This window comes from Sinohyriopsis cumingii, chromosome 19 (genome assembly GCF_028554795.1).
Source record: "Sinohyriopsis cumingii isolate HCF-2022 chromosome 19, ASM2855479v2, whole genome shotgun sequence".
In the NCBI taxonomy this organism is placed as follows: domain Eukaryota; kingdom Metazoa; phylum Mollusca; class Bivalvia; order Unionida; family Unionidae; genus Sinohyriopsis; species Sinohyriopsis cumingii.
The window spans coordinates 68,492,030-68,510,600 of NC_142979.1; the positions used below are offsets into that span (position 1 = coordinate 68,492,030).

Below are 18,571 nucleotides of genomic sequence, written 5' to 3' on the forward strand. Positions count from 1 at the left end.
ATATTACATTTTTCAGTTTTACTTTGTTCCCCGTCATATTTGTTTCTATGACTAGTATAGTTGCTTGTCGTCCATTTTATGTTAAATAATATAATAATTATAAGACTGATTAGATGGAATGAATACGAAATAAATTCATTCAATTAAGCTTAAAGTTATCTATGTCTTGCAATCTTTTCTTGTATGGATATGGTTAGTTTGCATCACTAGTGTCGTACAGTTTTTTTTCCGTGCAATGGGTGTAGACATGAGAGCCAACGGGAACATTACGAATAGAAATAAAGCGTATATGATTTGCAAATAAAATAATGGTACATATGTCAGGTCTAATTCTTTATTATTAATCAGCAATTAATTAGAATACAGAAAGCGATTCAGTAAACCAGCCAGTCAAAAGCAAATGCATACGTCCGTACATACGACGACAGTACATACATATATGAATGCCTATTAATTTGATTATGATCGCCATGATGAAACAGGATATAATGAAATATAGATATACTGCAGTCTAAGAGTTTGATATATTGTATAGGAAAAGATTGAAGCTTAATTGCTCTGTGACAATTTATCAATAATAATGTTATCCCAGGCTCCCCAATAAGCGTATCAACGAGGCTTTGTTCCCATCAGCATAAATACTGGCCATTGGACACGCATAACTTTGTGATCTGGAATGCTCTTGGTCTCTATTAAAGCCTCTTTGTATATTGTCTTCAAGCTGCAACGTTAAAAAAATGACGGTATATAAAACTTGAGCGCTGAAATTTACAATAAAGCACAACCTACTGATATTAAAATTCTGTTTCATCTTTAGACTTGTGTAAAAACAAGAACTAGCTAATTCGAGAAACTCGATATGGTCCATTCAAGTTATAAATAAGATAACTAAAACAGTTTGATACGTGCAATGGAATAAGTAAAACTCTCTGTCTGTATATATATATATATATATATATATATATATATATATATATATATATATATATATATATATATATATATATATATAATGATTATCTATAATTCACCTGTCTTCGGTTTGTAACACGTTTTGAACATTTTTCTTACATCATCCCCAGTAAAGCATGTTTTGATACAAAGCAAAGACGTAAGATAATAATAGAAAATTATACCTGGAACGGTGGACGATCCAAGCACGATATATTCAAGCATGATATGTTCGTTTATTCAATATTTGTTTTAGTTCGGCAAAGATTATAACTTCATAAATATAATATGAATCACAGAGGCGTCGTTAGCGTGTAGTGTTTTGAATAAATCCTATATCTAAGAGATAGAAATGACAGGGCTAATAATGTTCCATTTATAAGTGCACATAAGGGCCCATGTATAGAAATAAAAATGATAAGGACAGATAGTGTTGATAATGTGTGTGTGTGTGAGAGAGAGAGAGAGAGAGAGAGAGAGAGAGAGAGAGAGTACTTTATCTTTAACTGATTGAGAATGTCAGTATCCGGGTTGTCCTTCAGAAATTTTTGCCAGCCTGACCACGTTGACAGATAGCCAATGTACTCATCTACTGTCATTTCCTTGTAAATCACGTGACTATCATCTCTGCAAGTTATACAGATCGTGTCAATTACAAATTCATTTTCCGTTGAAAATAAGCACGTGAGTTTATATTACACCAGTAGTTGAAAATAAAATTCCGAACTTCAGTGGAACGGTATGTGACATGCAAAATCCCCTTAAATGACATTAATTGCTATTATAGTTGTATAAATATCCCGGTAAAATCTGATAAAAAGGGAATCAAATAGGAATGTTTCATCTGCAAATATGAAGCTAGGGATTTTTGTCATTGATTAGCTGCATGTGAGAATTTTACCGTCATTAACCTGTAGAAACTTTTTTCTACACTATTCTCACAGGCTGGCGAAATATAACTACGATTCAAACAAGTAATGGGGAAAAACTATTAAAATATTTCCATGCAAACATCATGCACGGATACGCGATTTGAAACATTTATTAAATAAGTTAAAATACTTTTTTGTAGAGTCCGTTGAAAAGCTTGTAAACTCCAATCTTACTAGGCACGTAGAATAAATACAGTGTTCTGCTTATGTACGACGTACATTATGATGAGAACTATCGAATCTATCTCATGAATCTGAAACTCCTATATATCATAATAAATCCCATAAGAAGAGGAAAATGTCCGATGTCACAGACCAGTGTGAATTTGTTTCCTTTCTGTTGAATGCTAACGTTAACTTTTTACTTCACCCAGTCACCATGCTGTAATGAAAATTTTTCCACTGGTTAATTCAATGATTTTTTTACCGTGACTTTGAAAATGGAAATTATGACACAGCATATGACATGTATATTATTAAATTTGTAAAGCTTTTGGGGAAAAACAACCCAACTCCGCCAAATTTAACCAACATAACATTTATAAGACTATTTAATTTCTTTTTGTATGTTTGCGTATGTGTATTATCGGCCAAAAATAATGATTTTTGACAGAAAAGTGAAGATCCTTTTATGTTTGAATACAAAGAGAAATGACCTACGATATGAAACGATCACAGGGTCAAATAAAGAAAGACAACCCTTGAAATTTCAATACACCAGCCAGTACGAATCACACGAATGCTAGTAGACGAATAAGAAAAGAGGGGATATGGAAATCGTATATATTCTTCAGAAAGTCCCTCATCTGCTCCCGCGTAAAAATAAAAGGTTATCTAATTAAAAGAATATCGGAGTACATATTCAAAGACGCATAAACAAACGAAAGACCACCTTTTGTACGAAATACATATTACGGAAGGACAAAAAAGAACAACAAACAAAACTAAACTAACAACATCAACAGCATAAAAAACATTTCCTACCTTTTCCATCCGGGGAATGGAAGACTAAGTCTGACATAATGATCATCTGTGTGATGCACCTTGGGATCCCAGTATTCATTTAGAGTAACGTCGTAAAGCTTGAACAAAACATGCGTAACATGTGACAATTACTTCAAGACCATACGTAATATTCATTATCAACGTAGTTTAACTCCATACTTTGTTGATGCTGCAAGTGTTAGTTTGAAAATTATATTATCGAATTTGCCATCTTCCCTATATTCAGTTGCCCGACAATCACAGTTTGGTTGAAAATTCCGGATTACATGCTTTGCAAAACAGCAATTTTTCAGTCTTAAATTCGCCTTGAAGAGTAATTGTTTGTAAACAGTTTACACATTTCATTCACTACTGAAAGTAAAACGTTTAAGTAGTAAACATATAAAATATCGATGTCTAAGTTTGCCCGAAAATCATATTGCTCAATCAAAATATCATTATCATCATTAGATATAACTTATGAACTGTACGCACGACCCAATGAGGGAAAGTACAGTATGCATTCTAATAACCGATGACTTATTATGACGTTTATCCATAGTCTTATGTCACGCATTTAGGCTCGAATAAACAGTAACACAAGAAAGAGTGAAAACAACAAGCTTTGAAAAATAAAGAATAATTTATTTCCCTGGAAAAATTCTGTAAAAATGAAAAAATATGAACTTACGGTTTTATAGAATCAAATCCAAAAATAATCCAAGAATAATCCAAGAATAAAATTTTAGTAGTCCTAATAACAAAATGTTCTTCTGATTTCAAGTTCGAATCCCGACAAAGAATCCAAGATGGAAGACGATGACGTATGCTGTAACCTGTATTTTTGAAGTCTATAGTTCCTTGTAGACACAAGAATTATCCCTCCGGTTTTGGAAATCTAAATAAATTTCTTATAAGATCTGTCTTTGGTTAAAAATCTCACATGAGCACATGTATTTTCCAGGAAAAAAGAATTAATCCTTTTAAATCCAAATAATTTGAAATAACTCCAATCCAAGTAATTTGAAAAAACTCCAAACAGCACAACATACAACTTCAAGTGTAACAAGCCAACTTCTACTTAGAATAATTCTTCAAAACAGAGGTTATATCGTCTTTTCAAACGTAAAAAGGGATCACGTGATCATGTTCTGGAAGCTCGTAGAAATTAGGTATTTGTTAAAGATCACGTCCACCCAGTGTGGCCCTGACGAAAACCAATCATTTTACTCTAAGAAATAAAAAAAATTGTTTACATCTTACACACTCTGTCTCATCATGACCTCGACAACAACCAATCATTTTAAAATAAAAATAGAACTTGTTTACGTGTTTGCTACAAATTTTGAATCAAGGTCAGGATCTAGATCAACACCTGATGTTTATAAAACGAACAGTCAAGGTCAAACTATTTTCTGAAAAAAGTATTATCTCTAGTGAATAAATTTTCATTACAATATCATGTAATGAAAAATAAAAAAAATTAAAACTGCCAAACAATTAAATTGAAATAAATATATATGAAATCAGATATAATTAAATCAAATATACATAACAATAGATTACTGTAATGTTAATCATACACCAATCTTTACCTGATTCTGCAATGCATCTGCTTCCTGTATATCAGGGATATTTTTACCATATCCATAGGCAACGAAGACACCACCTGGTTTCAAAGTCCTCTCGACTTCAGGGTAAAACTTATCGAGATCCATCCAATGTAGAGCCTGGGCCACAGTGATCAAATCTACCGTATCATCTTTCAGAAAGCTCAAATCTTCTGATGGCCCAACTTGAAACGACACGTTTCTGACAATTTTTGGTGCAAATTTAATCTGTTCAGGGCTTACGTCTAGCCCGATTACCTTCTTGAAATAGTTTCCAAGTGGTAAGGTGCTCTGTCCTGAACCACACCCAACATCCACGGCAAGTTCAAGCTCTGCCTCCCTTAATCCCGATGATTCATAGCAATATTTTAATATTGCGTCATACACAGATTCAGGATATGTTGGTCTGTATAAAGCATATGCTTCTGTATGATTGCTCTCTTCAAAATGTCTACGTGCCATATTTCCTTTGGACGTGCGATAGCTCCTTTCCAGCTGAAATGCTGTGTTAGTTGATTCCGATCCTGGGAGGAGATTCCAGAAACACTCTTTCTGAAACTATATGAAAATGTAGTTGTGAAAAGAGCTGTATTCCTCAGTTGGAGGTGGTGATAATATATTGATTTGCATTTGGCAAAACCACTGTCAAGTACAAATGTGTTATGCCAAATCGGTTACTGTTTGTAAATGTTCTAATGGAAAACCTCATTTAAAGCTATAGATGGCATAATTACAAAGGCTTAAAATGTGAAAACAGAAGTTGGAATGAAAGCAAGAAAGATAACGTAAAGACTAAAAATATTAAAATATATTCACCTGATCAACTACGATATGTACCTGATTGTGACAGAACCTGAATATCTGAAATAAGATAAGATAAGATAAGATAAGATAAGATAAGATAAGATAATAATTCTTTATTTCAGACTACAAAGTCCATTCCTGTAAATTAAAATATAATCATAAAGGAAAAACATTGTAAACATAAAAGAACATATATATATCATACATACAAGTATACATATCCATCTACAACAGTTAATTGTGCTATGCATTGTTAAGAATGACATTAAATGGCACGTTTAAAGAGTAATTCGTTCCATCTACTAATAATATGAGAATTTAAATGAATGTCATAGTTCCAAAGAGATTTCAATATACAGTTTTTACTATTAGATATTCTTGTCATCATTGAGAAAACACACTTTCTCATTACTTTATCAAAACTGAATACATTATAATTTACAAACATGTTGGAGGCACTGTTCCACCTAGGAAGACCTAATAGAAAACGAAGACTATTATTATAACCAATAACTAGTTTTCTTTTCATACATTCACTAAAGTTTGTCCACAGAGGAGCACAATACATAGTGCAGCAATAAGATTTGAATAATCTAATTTTGATATTCAATGAACAATTCTTAATTTTACGTAGAAACATGTTTGTTCGAGTACACAAAAATTGGTAATGTCTCATCATATCCTCATTATCTGACCGATTGGATTTCAAAATATGACCCAAATAGGTATAACTGTTGACACATGTAAGAGCATTGCCGTTAAGATGTACAGGGGGAGGAGATGGTAATTTGAAAGAAGTTGGCTGAAAGACCATGCATACTGATTTTTTTGTATTATAGATGATATCATTCTCAAATGCGTGTTGTTCACATATCTTTAATAATTTCCTTAAACCTGTGATAGAAGGACTTATCAATGACATATCATCAGCAAAACTAAAATTGTTAAGGAACAGCGCATTTGGTGGCAAACGTAACCCCACGTGACACTGACCGAGCTTACGATTTTACGATTTAATTCGTCTATATATATATATATATATATATATATATATATATATATATATATATATATATATATATATATATATATATATATATATATATATATATATTAAATAACAAAGGGGAAATAATACCCCCTGCCTCACCCCATTTGTTACATGGAAAGCACTGGATATTACACTTCCCCATCGCACACAATACAACTGGTTGCCATACCAGTTGACTAAAGTATGAACTATGTAGACAGGTATTTTAATATCAATCAACTTTTTAAAGAGTGTCCAGTGATTGACCCTATCAAATGCCTTGCTAGCGTCTAAAAAGCATGCAAACACTGTGCTGCCGTGTTCTACATAATAGCTAACAGTTTCCTTAAAGGCATATATGCATAAATCTGTTGAATGCTGCTTTTTAAAACTAAACTGATTATCGGAGATTGTGACTTCACATCTTTGCAGTATGATGCATTCAAATAGTTTTGAGATAATAGTCGTAAGAGCTATAGATCTGTAGTTATTTTTGTCCGCCAGGTTACCAATTTTGCTCTTTAGTAGCGGTATAATTGCAACTTTTGTGAAATCATCTGGTACAAAGTGATGCACAAACATACAATTAAATAAAATAATCAATAGCACATGAAGTCTAGTATCTGAAAATTTAAAATGTTCCACATATAAAAAATCTGATCCTGGACATTTACCACCTTTTTGTTTTGTAATTGCACTTTGGATCTCAGATAATGTGATTACCTCAGTACGAGCAGAAGGGGTATTCAATGCTGAAAGCACATGCTTCTTATTCGATTCATTTTTAACACTACTGAGTAAGTCTTCAAAATGATTTTTCCACATGTTGCATATATTATTCTGACCATGGTTCCGATCAGTACAAATTGGTAGTTTATTGGAAGTTGTCGTAGTATTTTGTTTAACTTGCTTCCAGAATTCACGTTGGTCGACATTTTCAAATTTTTGTGCTAGCGAGTCTGCTCTATGTTTTACTTCCTCCTTCTTACATAATCTAAAAGCATACTAAAATTGTGCTCTTGTTTGGCGCATGTGGTTACTGAGATGGCCGTGACGAGGTTTACCGTTATCACGCCACATAAGGGAAGCATTTCGTGCAAGTTCGTGTAGTTCCTTGACACAGTCATTCCAGCCTGGTATAACCCGGTGACCGCGTTTGGATTTACTAGTCAAGCTATTACCAGAGTTTGACAAAGCTTTTACTATATCAGTGTATAATCTATTTATCTGTTTCATATGCACATGGTTAGTGCAGCCGTGGTCATTACAGATCGCAACACAATGTGGGATCTGAGTCTTGTTTAATAAGGATGCAGAAGTCTGAGTATAATTCAGTTTTTCATCAGAAGTAAGGTCTGACCAATTGATGTTGTATTTCAAGTTTGAGAGTTTACTGGGGCAAGAATCAAACCTGGGAAGCAAATCAGTCTTGATAGACATTAAAGTAGGACGATGGTCGGACCCTACTAGGGTGTGAAGTATTCTCATATCACTTATAGCGGAATGAGCAGACTATGTAGAGACACAATGATCCAACCAAGACACTGTATTGTGTGAATCACTGACGTAAGTACAATTTGTTGTGTGTTCTACTATTAGTTTTAAGTCCGACATGATATAACCATATTCGTCACAAAATAGGCGAAGTTCATCTCCAAAGGGAGTGGGTTTGAGCGTATTAGCATTCCAATCTCCTACTACATTAGCATTTAGAGTATTAGCATTTTCTACAATAGAATTAATTTTGCCCAAATAATCTACAAATTCCCCAAAATTTTCCGAAATATCACAAGGAAAATAGATATTAACAAAAAGCAAAGAGGAATCCCCCGTATGGATATTAATACCTATTAATCTGGGATCATCGAGGTGTTGTACTTCTATAATACTTGCGAGAGATCTACTGTATAGTACCCCGACACCTCCATAAGGTCTACCTGTATGAATATCGTTGGAATATTTGATCGGCGATTCCCCTGATCCACAGAACTCGTCGTGTACGGATGAGAGACAGTCTAACTCACTGTCGAGAAGCCACAGTTCTTGTAAGAAACAAATATCGGAACTATCCAATAAAGTTCTTACATTTTGTATATTTCTTGTTAATGAACGACTGTTATAAAAAGAAATGCGTAAAGTATCCATTATGTATATTTGAGTCCAGTTTGTGGATATTATGGTTCCTATTCCGACTTTTAACGCGTTTCTTGGCCACGCATCCACGTTCATCATGGCATTGTGCGTAGGGTTATCACATGTGATTTTTGTAGCTGGCATAGGTATTAAATTTCGTTTGCAGCTTTTCCACATGGGTGGGCTTAACTCCAGTGTAATACTCAATATTCGAGGAAATGTCGGATTCCTGCGTTTCGGGGGCTAGTCTTGTCACGAATATGCATCGCTGTCGCATTGGACGCACTGTAAGCAAATTTGAAGTCGCTACCTTTCTATGATAACACTTCCACGCCTTCTTGGAAACTGATGTGTGGATTGGACATTCGTAAACTTATTAAGCCGTCGTTGATGCAGATTTGTGCGCGATGTTTTGTGTGGAAATGCTGCCATAGACCGGTCGTTGTTTCTCAGAGAACTTGCGACTTGAGCAAAAGTTTTATCGTTTTCCAAATCCTCGTCTTGGGCACTGGTGTCTTCTGAACATGCGACCATTTTAAACGCAGTTGTGCTGTGGTTTAATTCACCGTCATCTGATTTATTATTATAATGGATTTCTGCTGCTGTTTCCCATAAAGCAGAGCAGGTCTTGTTTGCACTAGCCCGAGTCTCGTTACTGTTTGATTCCGTGCATTGCATACCTTCGTGTGTGCTACTAGTAACGGTTCTTTCTTTCGGACAACTGGGTTCAGGGGTATTCCTCGTTGACGAGCTATCAACGAACCGTTGTCGTTGGTAATCTGCCGCCATATTTGTAGGTCTTCTCGTCACCCTAGGAAATCTTTTCAGCTCACATTTCTTACAAAGGAATAAATCTCCCTGACACAATTGACCAGTAGAGGTTCCACAATCTTCACACTGCTTGTCTAAGTTAAAATTTCAATGGATAGGTTAAAATAACAACTTAGAATACTTAAAACATTATCACAGCTATTCGACAACAGTGTTATAGCGCCGCCATCTTGTCATTAATACATAACAGAGTATCTATCTATCTATCTATCTATCTATCTATCTATCTATCTATCTATCTATCTACCTTTTTATGAGCTCTTGTTTCTAACCAGCGGTGGGCAGACCATGTCGGTAAATATAGCCTTCCATGCGTTTAGATGCTCCCAAATTCAAGAAATGCACAATTTATGAGTAAGAAAAAGATTGTTCTAGAGACATAGTTATGCGTAATAATTATTTTTTTAATAATTGTGACAATCTGTTATTCTCCAAACAACAATAACACAGCATCAATCTCTACAGAAATAAACTGTATTTATCTGTGCTGCCTTACATTTCGTTTCTTTGACACAACATTCAAAGTATTGAATTGTCATATTACTTTCAAAGTTTACGCATATTACGGATTTTTCACCGAACGTGCAGATTTGAGGCGGATTTTACAATTTTGCGAATTTTTTAAAAGTTATTTTCAGAATTTTTGAATATCTTTACACTTTTCATGATTGTTTGGCGTTTCTTCCAATGGATATACAACAAATGTGACAGGTGCCTTGTGCTAATGAAATACATGTTCCATGCACTCTTGTTCCCATGAAAAATTAACTTCACGCGCGATGAAGTTTCACAGTCCTTGACTGAGGTTTTCGTGGAGTTTGAGATTAATTTTGTGGAGTTTCGCTAAATCTTTGTGGTCACATTGTGTCTTTTCATATCAGAACACAAAATAACAATATTACAAAATTAAGCAAGAAAGTCAGCAAAGCAATGATGTGGATACCCGTTTACCAAGGCGGACAGTTAGGGGTCAATAGTCGTGAGAGTCATCTCGTGTGACTGCAGGCGTTATATTCCCTCAGACGAGATAATGAATCTAGTTAAAATAAATAAGAAAATTAAAGCAAATGTGAAGACACGTTGTGGAAATCAATGTCAACACGGCAAGAAATAGCCATTTTTCATCTGAATGGTTCTAGACCCATATAAAGCGCGTACAAGTGTACCAATTCCATAAGATTATGCTGAATGTTTCTTGAGGCATACTGATTAGAAACAACATCTCGTGTGAGATATATTAATGTAAACAGCATGGTCCATAAATGTTTTGGAAATACAGTTGAGGAGCCAAAAAAACTATAAAGGGCATACCTAGGGATATGAGAAAAGGCTAATGCCAAATTGCATCAGAATATGTTCTTGAATTAGACTGGGTAAAGGGTTTTATTTGGTAAAAAACATAACATTGATGGGAAGATCACCATAGAGGGGCATTGTGGTCTAAAAATCAGTATTTTCACAAGCAGAGCTATTGCTTACAACATTATAACAGGTTATTCCATTGATTTAACATACTTTTTCATTCTATATTGTAACGATAAGAAATATCCTATACGTGTTGCACATGTCTGTAAGGAAAATGTGTTTCATAATTTCACAAAATGTGAACAAGCAAATATTTTGCTATTAGAATGTTTGAAAATTTGCGGAATTGTAAAATCACATCTGTTCTTTTTAAATTCGTATGTACTTGATACTTGACATTAACAAACCAGGTCTATCCATATTGTTCTTGGCGCTCATGATGTAATTACTGCTCTTGTATCATAAATATCTCATTGGTATATAAATACATAGAAGTGTTTCTGAAGATGGTCGGATGGCCAGATAAAATGTTTGATTCAGCCTTGTGCAACAAGTCCTTAAAAATACATAAAGCACTCATGGAGATTATGGTACAAATGTGATGCGGTTTTGTCGTGGAGAAAATGAGAAAATCATTCTAAGGGGATCATTGACCATAAACCCTTGTAATGTAATGGAGCAGAATATTCAGACATGGACTACATACACGCAAACACGTGACTTTGGTACTGTACAATCCAATAAAATGATAAAAAAAATATTTTATATGGAACATTTACAAGTCAACGTTCAATGTTTGGAAACAAAGTGTAAGCGTAAGTATGGGGACGTTTATCTTTACGATGAAACAGGTTGACTTTTAGTTAATTTGGTTAATTATATCTTATTAAAAGTTGAGCAGCATAAACGAGACTTGAATTTTGCAAAAATCTTGATTTAATTATAAATTTAGAATGAGGTGATATGATTGGCTGAAATTCAAATCTAACATCGTTTAAAGGTTTATGTATTTTTATGAATGGCAGCCATAACTGATGAGTTAAAACTTTTTAAAAGACATTCATCCCATGCCGCTTTCTGTTCACTTGTTCAAATTATGTTTGATAGTTGTTTTAGATGTGTGTTTTTGTGTTTTGAAAATGGGCCAAATAATGGCGGAATGAATTCTATCACATTTGTTTAACTTTGTTCACGTTCATTTACCTATATTCGAAAAGCGTTGAGCAGTTCTTTTAGAAGCGATATAAAGTTTTTTTCTTCAATTTTCACATTTAATGGTCTACGATAGCGCATGAGCCGGTTTAAGACCAACTTTTAGCCCCGATGGTCACACCCACATACCCCCCATATATATATATATATATATATATATATATATATATATATATATATATATATATATATATATAGGTAAAAGGCCAGTGTAAAATGGGGTTGAGCGGCTTTTAAGAAGAGGATGCCTGTGAAAGGATAGTTTATGCATGACAGTCGAATAAGCATTACATAAGCCCACTTGGCCATGAGAGATGAAATATGATAGGGGACGAATGTGAAGAAAATGCTTATACTCTACAGCAAAATTATCCGACTGAGAACTGAAAACTATCAAAAGAATGCACAATATTATTACACCCATCCTCTCCCGTTTTTCTTACGAGAGACAATCCAGACGAGCTTGTCTCTGCGTTTCCATAATAAAGTAGTATTTTAGAGTGTATGTATGAGAGAGAGAGAGAGAGAGAGAGAGAGAGAGAGAGAGAGAGAGAGAGTAGATTAATGGTATTTCAAACCTTAAACATCTATTAGTTGTTACATTTCAGCCCAGTATAACCTCAAAGAATGCTGGACTAAATGCTCTAAAGAAAGTATTAGGTCGTAGCTATCTAAGTCTTGACAGTAATGACATTTAAGTAAATCTTGGATCATGCGAGGGGGAAACTGTAAGCAGTGTTACAAATGGTGCCTTCTTAAACACAAAATTGGGCACATTCCGTAACTTCACGGAACAGAAGGTACAAATGTCATGATTGTGAAAACATCAAATGACGAGGTCACTTGTCACTTGACAAGCTCACGCAAAACTCCACAAATTGAACGCACCAGTTTAATATTTCCTATCTTAGTGTTGTTTTGACAGATATATCATAATTCAGTTGCTTATCTTTGTGAGATACAAGTAAATTTCTTTTTCCAAATTAAATTGTTCTTTACTGTTATGTCGTGACATAATGCGCAATGAGACAAACATTTGTATGGGTGTTTGTTGTTGTACACTTCAATATCATTGACCGCATGGCCAGACAGAAAATAATTGTTGACCTCCTCTTCACCCCTGATACTGACAATGTACTCATCACGAGATGGTATTATCTCACTTTAACGCGTCATGTCTTCTAAAAATTTGTCTTTATGTTTTTGAATTATGTTATAGCCTTACTGATAAACGCATCTATGAGTCAGTAAAGCAATTTAACTGAATGAAATTGAGAGAGACGTCCGTAATTAGACAGAGGAGCCCAGCTTGACTTTTATAGCCTCTCTATTTTATGTCATATTTGGATTCTATCAGATAGTGGGTTATTTCAACGACGGTAAACTTTAATATATTAACCTTAAATATATATGTACTTTCGACCAATTACAACACTTTAATTTTAACAAATTGAATTGTTAAATATCTTTTCATTGGATTGTTTATTTGTGTAACATTAAAACGTAACAGTTTAGCTGATTTTTTGAAAAACAAATATGCACACACATATGCACCTTTTCAGGAAAAAAGTTTGGTTAAACATTGGCATTTACAAGTTTGGTCTGAAAGTATTTAAGCGGAATTTGAATTGGCGAGTTTTCAACGTTCGCTATATACTCTACCTAAAAATACTATTACAACTGTAAGGCCGGCGAAGTGGTCGCAATATTTCCTGTCGCATTGACAAATGGTGCGTTGAGAAGTGGGTAAGGTAAGGGTGGGTTGGAAAGGTGACATGGACATATTGTTCCTTACAGTCCGAGCTGGACACTTTCTTTTTCTGGCCAAGGTGGAGGGAACTTGTCACTTTGTGAAGCAGATCTGCTCTGCCTGCCTATGTAATGAATTTGCTTTGAATGTAGTAAATGTTGATAGCATAAACGGAGCATAGCGATGAAGAAGCAAAGAAAATTAAGGCTACAGTTATGATACTTTCCTCTCTGTTTGGTGAATACGTGTCGGTTTATAATTATAATCAAATGTATATATTTTGCATTTCTAAATATAATTTCAGTGGGTTTGTGCATAACACAGTACTAAAGCCCGCTGGGCAAGCTTGGAAATTCACGTGCACATGAGTCTTCATTTGAGACTTCGATACAACTTTTATAGTGATGAGCCCTTGGCCGTGTGTGATAGAAGGCTGAGACACGGCATATACATGAGTATATGAACTAGCTGATTATGTAGGTGTCATGAGAGAGAGAGAGAGAGAGAGAGAGAGAGAGAGAGTCTTTCTACTTAGTCTGAGTACAGCGAGCTTCCGTTGTCTTACTCAACAATAAACATAAATCTCACAACATAAATATCCGGGTGACACTGTGAAGTCTGCCTCAGTTGGAAGACTATTACTAAATTAAAGATTATGTTATTCACACAAATGTGAAATGCAGACTACATTAACACTTTCTCATTCTTTAGTTGTGAGCAAATGGGTATATTGATAGAGGATACAGATTATGTTAAGGCGAATTTGACATGATTCAGACAGCGTGAGAACAAAATGCATGATTGGTCCTCATTTTGAAACAATTATCTATGCAAGCATAGCGGATAAGTACAAGCGACTTACTATAGCTCCATTTTAGAACGAAAGACTGTGAAAGTATAAAGACTTACCTCTATAAAACAAGATCTCTTTCTACACACGATGCTTCCACACAATTGTATTGATGAATAACACTGCTCTTACAACGAAACAATTCTTCTGTTGAAAGAACAGAAGAATTGTTTCTGTGAATGAGAGTTAGAGATGGTCGTGATACTGGGTTACAGTGGTGCGCTAATTTTTCACCTGCTTGTATTATTTAGGACATATATAGAGAGATTAATCGCGCAAGTTTATACTTACTGTTACAGTTACATCTGGGATGACACCGATAAGTGATAGGTAGCCTTCAAGTAAATAAGTTACCTGTCAACAAAGCTAGTTCTTGATCACTGAGCCAAATGTCCTGTCACCAAACGTATTGCGGGGTCACGTCTCCATTAAATCCTGCTACTAGGTATATAACTTTAGCAAGGAAGGATTTATCCTATCTCGTTTCAGTTTAAATTAGTTATGTACGAACCATTAGTACACTCTGATTTATCCAAATATAGACGGAAAAATAATCGTCAGTTTACCAGCATATAATTTGTGAGAATAGACCATTATCTTAAAGAATATGTGTTGTGATCAACATTTATTATGATTAGGGTAAACAAAAGTGTGTTTCATATGTTGTGCTCAAAAGCGGTCGATTATAATGGGGGTAGGGAAAGGGTTGGAGTGGAGAGGATATCTTGATAACTAGTCATCATCTCTATTTATCAACACAGTAAGTGCAGTTGCTCACTCGCTCACCAATACAGCCTGAGGCTCACAGCACAAATACCCAACGCATATAGTGAGATTTGACTACACTTGCAGTTTATTATTAACAGAACAGAACATAACATAAATTGTACTGAATACTTTAGGCCTCAGACCCGTAAAACATAACATAATAAACATCGTATAATACACAGAGATTATGATAGTCGAACAAATGTGGAAAGCAGACTACTTTAAAACTTTCTTATTCTGTAGTTGCGAACAAATTTATACTTTAGACCTTGATCCATCCTTTTAGGAGATGAGTGAATTACCGTGCATGTAAGGGCACCGAGACACGACAACCAAAGTGCATTTGCTTGCGCAAGCCTACTATTCCTGCTTTCAATTATTTGAGTATATAGGTGCCATGATATATATATATATATATATATATATATATATATATATATATATATATATATGGAGGTGTGTAGGGGTGTATAAAGTATTTCTTCTAACTCTGGGTACAGTTATCGTTTGTCGCATTCACTCACCAATACAGGGTAAGGACCGTAACATGAATATCCGGTTCGTATAGTGAGACCTGCGTAGGTTTTAAACATTACTACTAAATCCAAGATTGTGCTATTTAAACAATATGAAATGCAGACTGCTTCAACACTTCTCATTCCTTAGCAGTGGACAAATGAGTACTACTGAAGAGGATATGACGGTTGGTACAGCCGATTTTGATATGATTCAGACAGTGAGAGAAAAAATGCACGGTTTATCCTCTATTTGAAACAGGTTTCTTTACAAGCACGAGGGATAAGTACAAGTGGTTTCATATAACTAAAATTTATAAAGAATGAGTGCGTAAATCAACAGACTTACCTCTGCAAAAACTGGAGCTCTTTCAAAATAGATTTCTTTTTTTCTTTTGCACTCTTGTACACAGCAAGAGCGTTGCTTTTTACGGCGACGAGACTCCTTTACGCTGAATCTTTTTACTTCCAAAGTTGTCTTTGAGATGAACAGGGGATTGGCTTAAAAAAATATGTAAAGTTTCCTCATGATTGTATTATTTAGGAGAGGCATAGAAATTAAATACACAGTTTTATATATAGTTACATCCTGGTTGACAACGATCAATGGAAAATAAAAACACAGGTAGCCTTCAGATAAATAAATTACCAGTAGACAAAATTGTTTCTAGCTTACTGAGACAAATGTCCTCTCACAACAAAACTTAAAAGGTCACGTCTCGATCAAATCCTGCCACTAGTTGTAACACATTCAGGTTACGATACCAGTAAACATTCAGCTGTAGTTATATTGATACAGTTACCCTGAGAAGGCAAATGTAATGATACAGATATCTTACGAATTTATATGCGTACTGTTAGTGATACAGATATCTTACGAATTTATATACGTACTGTTAGTGATACAGATATCTTACGAATTTATATACGTACTGTTAGGATGATGAAATCAAGATTCAAATTACACAGTTGTTTGAATATTCGTCATACGTCATGTTATTTTTAAATCGAGTGTCATACGAGGTCGGATAATATTAGACTCTGTTGTATTGCCTCATTTAGGAAGATTACAAAACGCAATTCTACGTGAATGGGCGGAGGTGAAAGGTTAGGTCACCTCTTGTCATATCAAACACGATTGTTAACCAATGCATAATAATAAACTTCTATGCGAAGAACGGCGATGATGGGTTAGGAAAGAAAAGCGCTCGACGAGAAGGAGTATGATAAATGAGCAAAAGAAAAGAGTTATCCCATCTCATTAGAGTTTAATTAGTTATGTACCAAACAGTATTACACTCCCCACTCACCCCAAAAAAACCAAACAGAACATATAAAATGTAATTAGTTTGAAAGTGAACAATTTGTGGACAGTTCTTTTTAGATATTTTCACAAATAGGTCACAGGTCAATATTCACATATCCTACTATATCGTAATAGTAGGGGCCCCCGGGGGTGGGAGAAGGCTAGTAGTCTAAGGCACTTGCCTTTATAGATCCCTCACATGTCAGCTCCGTCCTGCTGGGTTCGAGTCTCGAGCTTGGAAAACGTGGGTATGCGGGAAAGCTTGCCAGTACCTTCCTCTGGGTCGTTGTATATTCCCGGCCTATCATGTGTTGAAACGGCGATAAAACCCACATCAACCAACCAACCAAGAAATCATAAAGAATGGAAAGTACATGCATGCTGTGTACATCGTTTAGGGTAAAAAAAGCTGCGTGTTTTCAACACATATTGATTGGTTATTGGGTCGGGGAAGAGGTAGGGATAGAGGGGGCCAAATTATAACTAATGATCATCTCTCTATTTACCTTCGAAGTGTAGGCTCAAGAGTTATATGCTACTAAAATGAATACAGAAGAGTCGTATTTCTAATGATGATAGACATGCCATTATGGACAACATGAACAGTAACGCAATGCTATTTCTGACGGAGCACTTCGCTCGAGATGTTATCGAATGTGATGCAGAGTTATTTTTACAACAAAAAATGCAGATTACTACGAGGTAATCTAGTCCACAGATGATGGAATGTCTAAAATATAGCTGTAAAATGCGTGTTAAGCTTTGAAATACAAGTTTATACAAGAATCTGTTTTGTTAATTTCTATGCATGTAATTGTTCTTTGCAACGTCTGTATTTCGGATGAAATGGTATTTTCAAGAGCAGTGATTAAGTTATGGTGATCGATAAGTATTTTATCTACTTTACATGCTCGGATCTCCGACAAAGTTGCTGGCAATACTGAGTAAATTAAATTAATAATGTTCTCAGTTTTGTGACTGATTAATACAAACATTAAAATGATTTTGCCGCTTGAGTGCGCGTTTCTCATAAAAGCTACTGGAATCACTACTGACGCGGGATTTGTTTCTACGCAGTTTAGATGGTTTAGAAAAGGATGTCTTGGTTTGCTTAAATGGTCACGCGTCCTCGTTACTAAATCCTGCTTTTATTATTGAAATGTCTGTATATGTGTTTGAGCGTGGCATTGAATCCTCTCTCTATCCGCCGCTGAGGACTTGGATCCTCAATTAGCAATCGCCTTGATTAATGTATTACTGATTAGATCACTTTTCAGGCAAAGATCTTGACCAATTTGATGACCAGCCCTTCAATGCCCTTCCCATGTCTAAAGACTCTCCAGCAAACAAATCTGTTATCAACTTGTACAAATTAATATATACTTATAGACAAAGGATATGTAAGCTATTGTTTTAATTGAGACTGTAGTTTCGATGCTTTAACCACCGAATGTGGACTTGATCCAGCTAAGTTTGTTTATTTAACCTATTGTCCGGAGTATAGGAAGCAATTAAAATGACAAACTTGATGTATGAGATGCTATATTACCTATTTCAGTTCATCTGGTTTGGCATAACACATTTTTTTGA

At 34.9% G+C, this 18,571-nt stretch overlaps 1 protein-coding gene across 4 annotated transcripts; it reads right to left on the reverse strand.

Moving 5' to 3' along the window:
• Nucleotides 1-320: 320 nt before the first annotated feature.
• Nucleotides 321-16,598, reverse strand: LOC149775892 (putative methyltransferase DDB_G0268948). 4 transcript variants are annotated; one of them, XM_089943807.1, is made up of 7 exons: nucleotides 16,531-16,598; nucleotides 16,025-16,176; nucleotides 5,294-5,338; nucleotides 4,463-5,035; nucleotides 2,868-2,965; nucleotides 1,447-1,578; nucleotides 321-721 (listed from the first exon to the last, which is right to left on the reverse strand). In XM_089943807.1, exons 4-7 carry the CDS (start codon nucleotides 4,937-4,939, stop codon nucleotides 610-612), a joined length of 819 nt encoding a protein of 272 aa, XP_089799933.1. In that variant the 5' UTR covers nucleotides 4,940-5,035; nucleotides 5,294-5,338; nucleotides 16,025-16,176; nucleotides 16,531-16,598; the 3' UTR covers nucleotides 321-609. The 4 variants fall into 4 exon arrangements, with proteins under 4 accessions (XP_089799933.1, XP_089799932.1, XP_089799935.1 ...); XM_089943806.1 differs by lacking the exon at nucleotides 16,531-16,598 and adding an exon at nucleotides 16,352-16,512; XM_089943809.1 differs by lacking the exon at nucleotides 16,531-16,598 and having other exon boundaries at nucleotides 1,459-1,578; nucleotides 16,025-16,516.
• Between the last annotated feature and the right edge of the window lie 1,973 nt (nucleotides 16,599-18,571).

What these genes read in the sequence shown, in the direction of transcription:
- LOC149775892 (XM_089943807.1), bottom strand. Translation starts at nt 4,939, where the DNA reads ATGGCACGTAGACATTTTGAAGAGAGCAATCATACAGAAGCATATGCT. An exon ending in CAGATGCATTGCAGAATCAG is followed by an intron (nt 2,966 to 4,462) that starts GTAAAGATTGGT and finishes GTTTTGTTCAAG; the next exon opens with CTTTACGACGTTACTCTAAA. An exon ending in CTCAATCAGTTAAAGATAAA is followed by an intron (nt 722 to 1,446) that starts GTACTCTCTCTC and finishes TTAACGTTGCAG; the next exon opens with CTTGAAGACAATATACAAAG.